This window comes from Glycine max, chromosome 9 (genome assembly GCF_000004515.6).
Source record: "Glycine max cultivar Williams 82 chromosome 9, Glycine_max_v4.0, whole genome shotgun sequence".
Taxonomy (NCBI): Eukaryota; Viridiplantae; Streptophyta; class Magnoliopsida; order Fabales; family Fabaceae; genus Glycine; species Glycine max.
Genome location: NC_038245.2, coordinates 44,636,822 through 44,650,867, shown reverse-complemented (window position 1 = coordinate 44,650,867; position 14,046 = coordinate 44,636,822). Strand labels below are relative to the sequence as shown.

Sequence of the window (14,046 nt, the reverse complement as noted above, 5' to 3'; positions counted from 1 at the left end):
CACCAACAACCCATTTTAGATATGTTAGCACTCCATCTCAAACACAACAACATATCCTAGTCTTTCTCTGGAACAAATTATAAACCAAATTAATAAGAATTTTGAAAAATATAAAATCGCTAAGTTTATTTTTATGTACCAACTACTTTGGTGTGTTTATTTAAGATTTGTTCGGTATATATAATTGGTCATGTGGTTGTGGTTATGGGTTAGCTAGATCTATGAGGAATTCAAGTGTATTCCAGATCCTCAGTTACTCGTAAGTGCCTAACTTTTCCAACTACCGTTACATTTAAACAATACTGACCTAAATCTAGCAAAACAACTTCTTAACTACCAAGGGCCACCTCGATTTCTGACAAAATAAATAAATAATAGTTTTCCATTTTGGGGGCATAAGAGGTGGAAGGAAAAGAGACAAAAACACGAGAATAGAAAGAGCAAAAATAGAATAAAAAATGAGGTGAAAAAGAAACAGAGATACTGACAACGGCTGAAATATGGTATGGTATATGGATATCATTGTTGTTTCGTAAAGCATCAAGAAAAGAAGCTCACAAAAGCAATTTTACAGGACCACAGTGCATCAAACTAAACCTAGCACTAATAACGGCTTAAAATTAGTTATACATAATATCTTTCTAAAGTTGTATTTTTTTTTAGTCTTTCTAAAGTTGTATTATGTACGTGGGGTCAGGTCTAGAGTATTATTTGAAATCTAGTGACATGTCTGGGTCCAGTGTAACATGGATACTGATTGCGTTTAAGATAGCATTCATGTCTGTTCTAAAGAGAACGGTAAGATTATGACTAAACTGAAATTTTGGGACTAAGTCAAAATTCAGAATGTTATCAAATCTCATGCATCCAGAAATAACAAACATTGTCATTAGATTCAGAAACGTCAAAGTTGAAAATGGCTAGCTTTTTGTCTATGGTGCAAAAAATTGTTTGGCATCTCAACTTTAGCTATTTATATGCAAGATTTTATAAAATGGTCTGCGACTATTTATAAATCACCGTTTATTATACACATACACAATGTTAATAGCTAATTTCTCCACCGATGTTGAGATTGCTTATTTTATCTTCTAAAGTGAGTTTGTCAACTTTTTAGGTATTTCTCCTTTAAAAATCCAAATTTCGGAAGAAATCGTTGCATGCGATGATACAACAATAAACGGTGGTAAAAAATACACATGGAATATTAGGGAGTTTGACAGAACAAGTATAAAACATACTCAAGCATCTAACCAAATTCAGATTCATATCACTGAGAGTTGAGACTTGAGACATAAAGTGCGAGATCAAGCAAACTTTAAGTCAAAAGTCGAAGTAGTTTTAATTATACTAGACAGAAATTTTCAGGTCCTCAGCATCTGTCTACAGGCATTTCCAATAACAGTGATACAGATAACTAAACTCAAAAGCAACATGTCTAAATCATTAGAAATAAATATGATTATGATAATAAAAGCTTCAAACACTGCAATTGTTTATTTCCAAACTGTTGTGAACTTCTAGCACAGAATCAGAAAGCAAGGCATGACAATGTTATCAAGCAGGCAAGCCAGCTGCTTCCAGCAGCTGTTTCACCTTAATGATGTAATCACCCATTGCTTCGTCCTTGGATTTCCCTGCCACAAAAGAGTTTTGATGTCTCTCAGAAAACATAAAAGTAATAGAACAAAACATTAATCGATCAACCTAGCCTTTATCTACCTTCAACAGCCTTCCATGCATCCCATTTAGCTCTGTCCCTCATGTTGAACATTCCAGGACGGCCTGTAAATCATTCAGAAAATTCATGAATAAGGATATAGTCCTTATGAATATAGAAAAGAGGGGTGGAATTACAAACCCCCCGCCACCTATTGATAGAGAGAATTCAAAAGTGGAAGACATTGATTTATTGTTATTCGTTAAACAAGAGCACTCACTGGTGTTGACAGGTCCAACGGTGGCCTGTTTGTACAATCCATAAAGGATAAGCAAGTCTTCGTTTGATTGAGTCGGTGGCAAAGTTTTTGCTTTCTCAGCATACTGCTCAAAATCCTCCTGCATGTCCATGTCCATGTCCAAATGAGTGTGTGATGCTTCAAGTGTCGATTCTTTTTTAAGCACAATATCAAGCATAAAAATATAAAGCTAGTTCGAAATTCAGAACATAAGCACAAATAAGATTCTGAGAAACTAAGCTACATTAACAATAATCCATGTTCATTATCGAGTACAGACTAAACATCCTTGCCTAGAGATTTATGATGCAGATTCGATGAATTTAATTTGACACTGGCAAAAGAATAATAGGCCAATTACAGTATTAGATGAACAGGGTTCTTTCCACCATTTGGTCAAATAAATAGTTGCTAAAAGCATTTTACAAAGCATTGCTTTACGAATATAACCAGTACTGAACATATTTTCCGTTTACAAATTAAATGACTAATTTGAGAATATGTGATTCTGCATTCATTCGTACATCCATAAAAGAACAATTAATTCCCCCAAATCAGTATCCTCAAGCCTACACTACAAACTGTAGATCAAGGGATTCCTGTTACAAACAATCAAGCAACTGAAGCTAAAGATCACACATTTTAAGGTACTATGCTGAATGTGAATAAAATCTAAATGAACACAGAGAAATTACAATTATCTAATAGGCATAACAATCAAAGAAGCCACTCACAATCCAAAGTTCAAACTAATAAAAGGATACCGCATACTCTGAGGCCACAAAACAGACCCCATCAAATCTATTTCACTTGAAGACGAGTCTACAATACCCACCAATCAAAACCAACAAAAAATCCTTTTTTTCCCCGGAAATTCATCACCCAATAACAAATTAAAGTGACACGGACCTGAAAATCCGTAGCGGAAGAAGAGACATTTGCCAGCAGAGAAAACCCCCCACAAAAAAAAAGTTACAAGAGCACAAGGAAAGAGCAAAACTGAATGCTGTGTATGATATACATGATATACAACAATTTTACTATACAGTCAGGAGACACATAATGATTGATGAAAAACAAAGGTTGAAACATATGAAAGCACAGACAGACCTTCAAACCCATGACTATTATGGTTGAGAGAGAGAGAGAGATTGATCTGCTTGTTGTTGATGATGATGTTGTGATCAGCGTTACGTTCGAAGCGTATTTATAGTTGCAGAGTGGATGGAGTGTGAGCCTGGGAACATTTCACAACTCACGCGCGTCTACGTAACGCAACTATATTCCTCTCTCTCTCTCCGTTTAAAATTTGTTTTTAATTTCCTTTCCTTGCTGGATGCAATTCCGTTTTTCTTTTATTTATTTATTTCTTCTTGAATTCCGTTTAGATATATATTATCAAATTATCTTATCACGCTAAAAAATAACATTGGGTAAAAAGAAAAGATAACATAAATTAAGATGTATAATTAATTGATCTTTTCACACACGTAACAGTAACACAAAGTATCATCCCAACCATGGAAGTTCCTAATAACGGTATGTGCTTGGCAGATTCGCATCTGTTTCTAGCTGGTTAAGGGCCTCTATTGATCTTTATTTGCGTTCCTCTCATGGGGATGGGGCCAATGAATTTATCTGTCACTGAGACCAGAGCATTGTTGTTGGTTGGCCAGTCTTCTATTCCATTCACAACAGTGGGTTGGTTCAGCATTCCTTCATTATCATCATCACCATTTGTTTTGCAATAAAAGGGATTGGAAGGGTCCTAATTTGGGATAATTATAAAAATTAAATTATTTGAGTGATTTTAAGATAATTAATAATGTAGTGTAGTTGAGTTTGATTTTATTAAATAAGGTTTTAAATTTGAGACTTGTAAAATTTATCAGTTAATGAGAAGAGATTCCCAGGAAACAAAAATCTTTCATTTATTTATTTATTTTATTTTATTTTGCTTATTTGCAATCATATATCAATTCTCTTTGTGCTCCTTGTTTGGATGTTTGTTGAGTGGGGCTTGGCCCAATTTTTTGTTTGGTTCACTGGGCTTATTGTCGGGTGATGTTAGGTGTACCTAGCATTATTGGTGCACCTAATATTTTAAGTGAATAGACGAAAATGCTCTTTACTTAAATTGATCCGTATGAGTCATACAGATGAACTTGATCCGTATAAGTCATACAGATAAATTTGATCCGTATGAGTCATACGGATGAAGTTAATTCATACAAACCATACGGATCAACCACAAACTCGCATACTTTCGACACATAATTTTGGAATTAACAAAAATGCTGGGTGCACAACTTCGTGCACCTAGCAACACTCCTTATTGCCTTTAATTAGTCTGCACCCAATTCTCTCTTTTCGGGGATTCCAGTTAGCTAGTTTCTTCTTGTACCCCAAAATTGCTTCATGCACCAATCCGGTGTACCGGGCATCAACGAAGGGCTGTGTGGAGGTCTGATGGGATTTTAATAGGCATAGTTGAATTTTATTCTTTTGAGACTCTTGAGAAATAATATTTTGGGCACAGGGAACATAATTTATTTGCTATTTTGTTCCATTTGTTTCTTGGATGGGTGTTTATGTATTTCGTTTCTTGTTATTGGTGTTGGGTTGGAGTATCCCTTGTATCCCAATTGATATATTTCTCTTGTTTGCTAATAAAGAAAAAAAAAATGAAGGATTGTGCGGAATTGCACCAGTATTTGGCTTTAATGGCAAAAGTTTTCGTGAGGCTTTTGAAAATACAACCTAATGGGGTGCTAATTTGTCTTTTACAACTGTTCCACAAATCCAAAATTAAAAAATCCTTCAAATATGGAATTTTACTATTTAATTGGTTCATAATGAATTTTCTGAGGAAGGGCGAGTATGTCTGTTTTGTCCTTGTTTAAATAAGTTTAAGCTTAGCCTTAGGTGATTATGATTTTTATAGAAATTAATTTTCAATTTAAAACAAATAAAATAAATTAATGTATACTTGATAATTTTTGCTTTAAAAATATGTTTTCAATAAAAATTTAATATAGAATTATCAATTTAAATTTAGTTAAATGTATTTTTAATATTTATGTGTAGAGACTTATTTAAGAGCATGGGAGTATGAGTTAGTATTTTTAGTGAGTAACTTATTTATAAAAAGAATGCCTAATATTTTAGTTTCGTAACTTTCCTAGTTATTCTGTAAAAAAAATCTTATTTATATTTGTTTTTTAACTCACTAGTGATTTGAGCCAGCAAGTCGGCAAGTGTGGCCAAAAATTTAGTGAACAAAACATTGCAGAGATCAGATTCCACTTTCTACTCGATTCTCACATTTTAAATGTATCGTTATTTGTTTGCCTTTTTAAAACTAATTTGAAGTCATTTCAAAACTCCTGTCGTTTGTAACCTTTCGAGCTCATAATTATGCAGCAAGTCAGTTCAAACTCCACTTCTTTTATGGTTCTTTGAGAGTTTGCTTGTCAGCTTCATCATTGATTCTGTTGTATTTGCAGAAAGAGATTTAAAAAATGAGAAATATGCAAGTGCAAGCTATATCAATTCAGTTGATTGTTTGGAGGTTGATCAAGTGATTTTGGTGACTTGATCAAGTGTGTTGTGTCATATTTGAAGGTGGTTCAGCTCTAAATGAGCAAACATTTAGTTGTCCTCACTGTTTTCATGCTTATGGTTATATGGGATCTGAATATTGAACTAAGTATCATCTAATTCTACATTATACAGTTTTGTTGATCAGTCACTGGTTGTAGATTGTTATTAGACAGTCACAATCTTATACAGTTATGCTGTAATTTTCTGATGGCCAGAGCTACACACCAGCTGCACAAAGTTTATTTCATTTGTTTTTCATCCAAGAGGTGGATTTAGATTTGCAACACAATTGTGTAAGGGTAATTGAAACCATTTGATTGATCTTGTTTTTTTTTTCTTGATAAGGTGTTGTATCTTATGTTTGTTTGCAGAAGAGTTGTTTCTCGTCACCACCAAAATGCTTCCTATAAGTGTCTTGTTGCTGCTCAAGTTTGTACTCTGTACTGTTTTGTGCTAAATCTCTAACTAGCTACTAGTCTGAATAATTTTTTCTAGACACACAGCATTAACAATTAGGAGAAAGGCGTATGAGAAATGAGAATCATACAACTAGTTTCTCTAGAAAGGAATTGATCATAATTCAACGTGTTTTTTCTATTTCCCGTCAAATGCATTTTGTGTTGCTCCAAGCACGTGCAACCAGTCCGGACCTTTTCCTTGTACAACTTGTGTCCAATATTGCAATCATATTATTACTTTTTTTCAATCAAAAAAAGACTAGTTGATGCAAACAGGTAGTGCAAACAATCTCAATTAAATTGACACCACAGAATTATCTGACAAAACAACATGCCAAGGATATATTAATAAAAAAAAGTATCAGAAAAACAAAATAATCATGGGGGACATAAACCAGACCCATGAGAGATCAAATGATTTCTTGCTCGTCAAAGAAGCAGACTTTGGTAGCAAGATAAGTGCAGAAGCTGGATACAAAAGCTTGGATATTACTGCTGCTGAAATCCTTTGAATTCAATCCCTGTTGAATGAGCTACAAATTCAAATTGACACTCCTACTATATGTTGTGTTAATCCGTGAGCACAGTAGCAGTCAGTCAGACATGTTGATTTATATTTTGAAAATACAAAAATTTTAGAGACATTAATTAGTTCTCGAGTTTAGAAACCCCATAAAGAACTCTTTGATGGTGACGGTCTTAATTACTTTTCCTTTTCAATCTATATTTCATTTGTCTTTCAAATTTAAGTTTCAACAATATTTATGAAATTCACAAAAAAAAAATGTATATCTCTACACAACTCAAAACAATGTATCCCAACACAATTTATATATATTTATGAAGTTTCACATTTTGATTGGATGCATCTACCACCTCATACTAGGGCTGTGTCTAATTTCTCCCAGAAAAATTATACTTTTGCAAATAAGAATGCCTATTTAAAGCTTAAAAAAACAACAGCATTAATCAACTACACGAAGCCGGAAAACGTACAGGATTCACAGGGGAACTCTAACTCTAGAAAAACCTAGCAAAAATTATCACCTTCCCTGCATTACGGTCGGTGGTGGTGGTTATTGAAGAGAGAAACTATTATCCCATATAATAAGCTAATAACTATGCCAGCAGCATTTAGAAAACAGCCTGAACAGAATGATACTGCCAAATAATACTCAAAACAAAATGCTAGTTAAACCAACAAACTTGAATAAAAGTTCACAAAATAAAAATAGGTGAAGATATCCATGTTTTAGTCTGAACACGATCTCAATAAAGCTAATCTCAGCAAAAATTGTCTTGCAACAACTATTATATGGATGGACTACAAACGTAAGACTTCTAAAGGTCATCACTTTTTGTCTTCCTTTTCTGCTTCAGCAGCCTTCTTCAGTCTGGCACCATGATGGCGTTTGTTTGTGCGTTCAAGACGAAGCTTGTAATAAGCTTTAAATGCCTTCATGTCATCTGTAACCTTTACAAGTTCAACAGTTGGCTTCTCCCTCACAATAGGCAAGAAAGCACCCTGGACTTGTGTTGCATTTGCAAGCTCCTCGGGAGTAGAATCACCAGCCTACAATAAAACAACAGTGTCACATGACACACAAACATCTTTCATTTCAACCTTCATCAGAAATGAAAATGCCTACCACAATCAAAATAGATAATGGAACATCTGAATTACCTTAACCTTGTGTGCCCGTCTTGGGAACACAACCAATTTGGCCTTGTATGTTTTCAGCCTCTGCACATTAGCTTGCAGACTTTCCAAAGAACGGTTCTTGCGACGATGATCAACAGCAATACCTATGGTTGGTGCAAGCTTTTTGGGAATCCCTGCTGCCTATGGCATAATATAAAAAATACATAATATCAAAAACATATCTAACAACAGAACTCCTCTTGTTTTGCATATTTTCATTTTATAATAAATAAATGCTTAAAATAATTTTACGGTCATATCATCTTCAAGCTAAAAAAACAGGCAGAATTGTACTAAAAACTCACAAGTAATAAGGATATTCACAGAAATTAAATTTTCCAAAGAAATAACTCATCATTAATGTGTTAACTGTTCAATACATTACATGCTCTTCCATGGTGAGAAACTAAAAATGCTACAGGGAGGTTTGGGTTTAGTACCTCAAACTTCATGTAGCATGGAGTTATAAATTTCAAGCTGGATAATAATTACATTAAAATAGGATATACAAGTTTTACCTTGAGTTCTTCAAGAGAAAATCCCCTTCCACCTCTCACTTTCATGTTGTATTTCAAAGTTTGACCATGTACAATGGGCCTGAGAGGTCCAGCCGTAGGTCTGGGGAATATCTTCACAGCTTTCTTCTGACGAGCTGAAGAATACAGCAACAGCAACATTTCAAAGAATTAAAAGCAACCATCAATACTAATTCAATCTGTTGATCTTTTTAACACAAAAGACTAACACGGTAATTACTAAAAAGTTTCAAAATAACAAGAAAATATGTTAAATTACCCAATCGTCTCCTTGTCTTCCGTGCTGGCTGATTGAACCAAGTCTTCACATAGTTCTGCCAGTGCTTACGGAAGTGTCCGTTTGGGATAACATTGTTATGCTTAACCATGGTTTTGGCTTACCTTACACATTAAAGTCAACCACGACAACAGGTTAGATTATGTAATAAGGTAATAGGATAAGCACAAGATAGTGTAAAATAGCAGATAACTAACAATCAACAAATACAATAACCACATTAGTCACTGAATTGGCTAAACATAACCACATTCAATACTAACGAAGAAATACAATGCAATAATGTCCTTAAAAAACTAGTTGGAAGTGTAAACCAAAAAGAATTTACAACATTTATCAAACATTAAAACAAAAAATGCATGTCTTTATACAGGATCATTGGACATATACAATCAAAACTGTTATTTTGCAACATTTCCATAAAACAGCGTATGGTCTAGTTAACTAAATACATGTACGGGAGATATAAGGTTGGCTTGGTGGTTAAATTAGGAGCAGGGAGGGATAGGTCGTTGGTTTGAGTCCCCTGCTAAAGTAAACTAAGATTTTCCGATAAAACAAACTAAATACATATACAGTTCTCAGCTAACATCTTTCCAGAGAGCAAGATTAGCCACACAACTCGAGAGGCTAATCTCACACCAACGGTAATATATCTTAGTATAATTATTATCACACTGTACGGAAAATCAAAGCAGTTTTCAGAGTCCTACATCTTCCAAAACAATAACAGCTCAAACCATCCAAATGGACGAAAACCATAAGCAAGGGAAAGAGAACATCGGAAAATACGATAGCTCTACCTCTAATTAAATCCCAAGCACTACGAATCCAGAAAAACAATGAACAAAACCAGAAGAACAATCCACCTTCAGAAGCAGAATAAGACGCGAAATTCAAAACAAGAATAAAACGAGCAGTGTCTCGGAAATGTAACAGCGAAATGAAGATCTATAATGAGAAATGCACCAAGCCTTGCAATGAAGCATCAAAGAGGAAGAAGAGAGGTGAGAGTTACCTGAGGCTTGTTCACGCGCAAGAACAGCAGCTACGAAAAATGGCGGAGCCAAGAGTTAGGGTTTGTGCGGGTTTTTAAAGTAAGCTTGGACTCATACCACACCTAAATTGAACGGTCCGGATTGCCTTTAGGTTTCACTTCTGTTTGGGCCTCGTAAATGGGCTTACATGGATGTAATAATAAAGGGTGTTACTTTGGTCACCAGCAATTTTGCTGGGACACCCACCCTAGGTGAAAGGGCTAAAATGCCCTTCACCCTATTAATATAAATATGGTTACATGGGCATCGGTACGATTCCGCCATAGTGCTTCTTCTTCCTTCGTGTTGCGCTTCTTCCTCCTCATGGTGGTCTCCTTCATTCTTATTCTGCTCCTTTGTTCTCCTTCACACACGTTGTGGTCTCCTTCATTCTCCTCGTGATCTCCTTCATTCTCTTGGTAGTTCGTGGTTCTTTCTCGTTGTGGTTCTTCTTCTTCCTCCACTTCCTGCGCCATTACGGTTCTTCTTCTTCCTCTTTCCTGTGTCGTTTCACTCCGCTGGTGCTTCTTCTTCTATCTTTGTGGGTGCTATATGTTTTTTATATTGGTTTGATGTTGTTGTTTGAAGCAATGTTACAAATAAAAATGATATTTTTCTATAAAAAAAATCTTATACGGATCATCAATCCGTATGGATCATACGGATATTGACAATGTATGAGTTTTCTTTATTTTTTTTTTGTTGAATAAATTTTTTTCTTCTATTTTTTTAAAAAAATTTGTTTACATTATAAATATATATTTGGCAATTATTATTTAAATTGTTTCGTAGAGTAATGTTATTTTGTAATGTTAGTGAAATTTTATAATTTTTTTTTATTTATATGTTAAGTATTGATTTTATTTAAAAAAATATATATTAGTTATTACTAAGATTAGATTGGTGAAGCAATTAATTTTTAATATTTTTATATTATATATGTTTAACTTTTAAAAAGAATCGAAATAAATGTTTAAAAAATATTGAATTTGTTACTTACAAAAAAGATTGAAATCATAATTAAAAATAATTTAAATTTGTTAGTTACAACAAATATTTATACGAAAATTTTAAATAATTAAAATTTGTTATAAAAATATTGAAACATAATTTTAATTGTACAATAAATCTGTTAGTTATAAAAAATTATAAAACCAAAATTTAAAATTTAAAATATGATAAGATTGTTAGTTTAAGATAATGATTGAAATAAAATTTAAAAATATATTAAATTTGATAGTTATAAAAAATATGGAAATCAAAATTTAAAATTTAAAATATGATAAAATTGTTAGTTTAAGATAATGATTGAAATTAAGTTTAAAATATATTAAATTTGGTAGTTATAAAAAATATTGAAACCAAAATTTAAAATTTAAAATATGATAAGATTGTTAGTTTAAGATAATAATTGAAATCAAATTTAAAAATATATTAAATTTGATAGTTATAAAAAAATATTAAAACCAAAATTTAAAATATAATAAGATTATTAGTTTAAGATAATGATTGAAATCAAATTTTAAAATATATTAAATTTGATAGTTATAAAAATATGAAAAAGAAAATTTAATATATGATAAGATTGTTAGATTAAGATAATGATAGAAATCAAATTTAAAAATATATTTAATTTGATAGTTATAAAAAATATTGAAACTAAAATTTAAAATATGATAAGATTGTTAGTTCAAGATATTAATTGAAATCAAAATTAAAAATATATTAAATTTGGTAGTTATAAAAATATTAAAACTAAAATTTGAGATTTAAAATTTAATTATTAATCATTGCCATGTGAATTTTAATTTTTTTAAAAATTATATAAGCATACGAATATGAGTCATACGGATTGTCAATTCGTATATTTCTAAATTTGTTTTACATACCTCTTTTTCTCCTGCGATGAATAATCATTCAACTTTACCGTGGTCTGGAAAACACACGTACACCAGTAGAGACAAAAAAAACAAATATTCAAAAAAAATAGACTAACAAAAACTAACGAAAACAACTTACACTAAAGGGATGAGATTAAAAAAAAAAGCACGCTACAAAAATGAAAAACCAAATCACCTATTCTTAAAAAAAAAATACCTCTACCTCATTTTCAAACAACTATTAGGTGTCCTCACAAAAATATTGAGTGACCCAAGTAGTTGCCAATAATAAAAAACGAATATATATATATATATATATATATATATATATATATATATATATATATATATATATATATATATATAAAGATAAAATTAAGAAGGATGCACAAAGTTAATAAAATTCTTGAATATTAGAGGAAGAAAATAATTAAAAAAAAATAGATTTATATATATCGTTATCATATTTATTTTCTTCCTCTAAAAATATTTTTTTTTATTGTTTTTACAATGATTAATAAAAGTCGTATTTGATAATACAACTCTTTAATTTAATTTAAAGTTTAAATTTTTATTATATAAAAAGATTTATTATCTTTAACCCCTTTTAAATGAACTCGTGGATCGTACAGGTAACAAACTAGTATTACATAGGTAAGGTAACAATAGTATTATATAAAATAACTGTATCTATCAGGGTACTTGTTAAACACGGATTAAATAGGTTTTACTTTCTTTAAAAGTTTAACTTACCATAAAAAAAGGAAAATATTTCCAATTCATGTCTATCAATTTATCAATATCAACATTTAATAATACATTATAATATATATATATATATATATATATATTATTTGTGTGTTATTCTTAACCTATCATAATAATATTATATTATGATAAGTTGCAAAAAAAAAAAAACTTAAAAAATATAATAAGTTATTATTATACAACAAATCAATTAATCACCGTTGCCACAAGTGACAACGAATTATATTCTTTAATTAAGTAGTTTGAAAAAATCATGTTAGGAGATAAATACTTTATATTAAATATTTATTATTGTTTTTAGTAAAAATTACTTTATATTAATATCATCATAAAAAATTACAAATTAATTCATTAATATTTGAAAAGATGATATATTATCAGTATTTTTCATTTTAGTATTCTTATATAAAATGATATTGTGAAAAATGTATGATATTCTTTTTTTACATTCTCAAACAAGATGTTATAAAAATTATATGATAAAAAACCTATAGTAAAGTCTAATATATTATTTGATGGGCCAAATTCATGTTACGAAATATGTGATTGATTGTCTCAAGATTGTTTTAAAGTAAATAGATTAAAATAATTATATTAATTTAATTTAATTAAGGTAATTACGAAATATGTGATTGATTGCATTGTTGCACGCATCGTTCTTCTGTTTACTAATGGGTAAGTTGATGTTTATTTTTTTTTCTTTTCTATTTTTTTATCCCATTATTATTCATTCTTTTATATAGATATTTTTGTTTCTCTCTTCGTTTTTTCTCCTTTGAGCACACCTTTCATGTCCCATTATAACTTTTTTTGGCTTTGCTTTCCAGTGTTTGATAAAGGTGAAATGTTGAAGACAAAATAATTTTATGGATAAATCCATGCTTTTGTACTAATTTTAAAGTTGTTCTTCTTTCTTCAAAAATCGTGCTATCAATCCATCCTTCTCATTGTATCTAAGGTTTTTTTTCCCCTTCTTTTGCCTCTGAGGAAATTTTAACATTTTTAAAATTTATCTATTTTTTAATTATGCATTTTATTATTTTACTTAATAGGTATTGACATATATTGACGTAAGAAAAATGGTATTGACACATATTTGCATTTAAAAGAAGTATGATCTAAGTTAAATTTTGATTATTTTGATTTTCTTTAAAATTTTAAAGTTTTCTTTTTGAATTATGAGTTGAGTTGTATATGAAAAAAAATATTGATTATCATATGCTAGATTCTTTCAAAAAAAAATATCATACGTTAGATATTATCTAACATGAATGAATGATTATGTGGTACAAGATAAACGTGATTTTCTATTGGGATGTGCCATATGAAAAATAATGCAATGATTAATAAGAATGAACTCACAAAAGAGAGTACACCGCACGTGAAAAATTAAAATTGAAATTTACATTTTTAAATATTTATTTTTTATAAAAAAATGTTCTAAGTTAAATCATGTCAAAATCCAATTAAAATTATTCTTATCCAAAATATCCCAATTAAATTATAAAGTTCAGTCAAAAACTTAACATTAAAAGCCGTTTTATTTTAGTTTTTATCCTTATAGTCTATTTATGTCTCTAGGTACAATTTTAATCTTTCATTTTTTCCAATTTAATTTAGTCCTTTTATTTGTCAAAATTAATTAAATTTGATTTTTCTGCATCAATTTTATTTTATTTAAAATTCTCCTTAATTTTATCTAGTATCTACATAAAATAGTCAATAAATATCTGTTATGATTTGTTAATATGAATAAAACAAATGAAAATGGAATTGATTACATTTAATAAGAGGTTTTAATTTTTTTTTGTGTGGTCATTATACACC

The 14,046-nt window shown here is 30.5% G+C and overlaps 2 protein-coding genes across 5 annotated transcripts; both read right to left on the bottom strand.

Annotated features, from left to right (window-relative positions):
- Positions 1-1,250: 1,250 nt before the first annotated feature.
- Positions 1,251-3,140, bottom strand: LOC100499892 (uncharacterized). 2 transcript variants are annotated; one of them, NM_001250600.2, is made up of 4 exons: positions 3,069-3,140; positions 1,941-2,058; positions 1,723-1,785; positions 1,251-1,637 (listed from the first exon to the last, which is right to left on the bottom strand). In NM_001250600.2, the coding sequence occupies exons 1-4, from the start codon at positions 3,078-3,080 to the stop codon at positions 1,558-1,560; spliced, it is 273 nt and encodes a 90-aa protein (NP_001237529.1). In that variant the 5' UTR covers positions 3,081-3,140; the 3' UTR covers positions 1,251-1,557. The 2 variants fall into 2 exon arrangements, with proteins under 2 accessions (NP_001237529.1, XP_006586630.2); XM_006586567.3 differs by lacking the exon at positions 3,069-3,140 and having other exon boundaries at positions 1,941-2,091.
- Positions 3,141-7,208: 4,068 nt separating this feature from the next.
- On the bottom strand, positions 7,209-9,673 carry LOC100305489 (60S ribosomal protein L13-1). Of its 3 annotated transcripts, XM_041005103.1 has the most exons (6): positions 9,553-9,644; positions 9,338-9,403; positions 8,517-8,638; positions 8,240-8,373; positions 7,704-7,862; positions 7,209-7,592 (listed from the first exon to the last, which is right to left on the bottom strand). In XM_041005103.1, the coding sequence occupies exons 3-6, from the start codon at positions 8,623-8,625 to the stop codon at positions 7,371-7,373; spliced, it is 624 nt and encodes a 207-aa protein (XP_040861037.1). In that variant the 5' UTR covers positions 8,626-8,638; positions 9,338-9,403; positions 9,553-9,644; the 3' UTR covers positions 7,209-7,370. The 3 variants fall into 3 exon arrangements, with proteins under 3 accessions (XP_040861037.1, XP_003534321.1, XP_006587640.1); XM_003534273.5 differs by lacking the exon at positions 9,338-9,403 and having other exon boundaries at positions 9,553-9,673; XM_006587577.4 differs by lacking the exon at positions 9,338-9,403 and having other exon boundaries at positions 8,517-8,633; positions 9,553-9,647.
- Between the last annotated feature and the right edge of the window lie 4,373 nt (positions 9,674-14,046).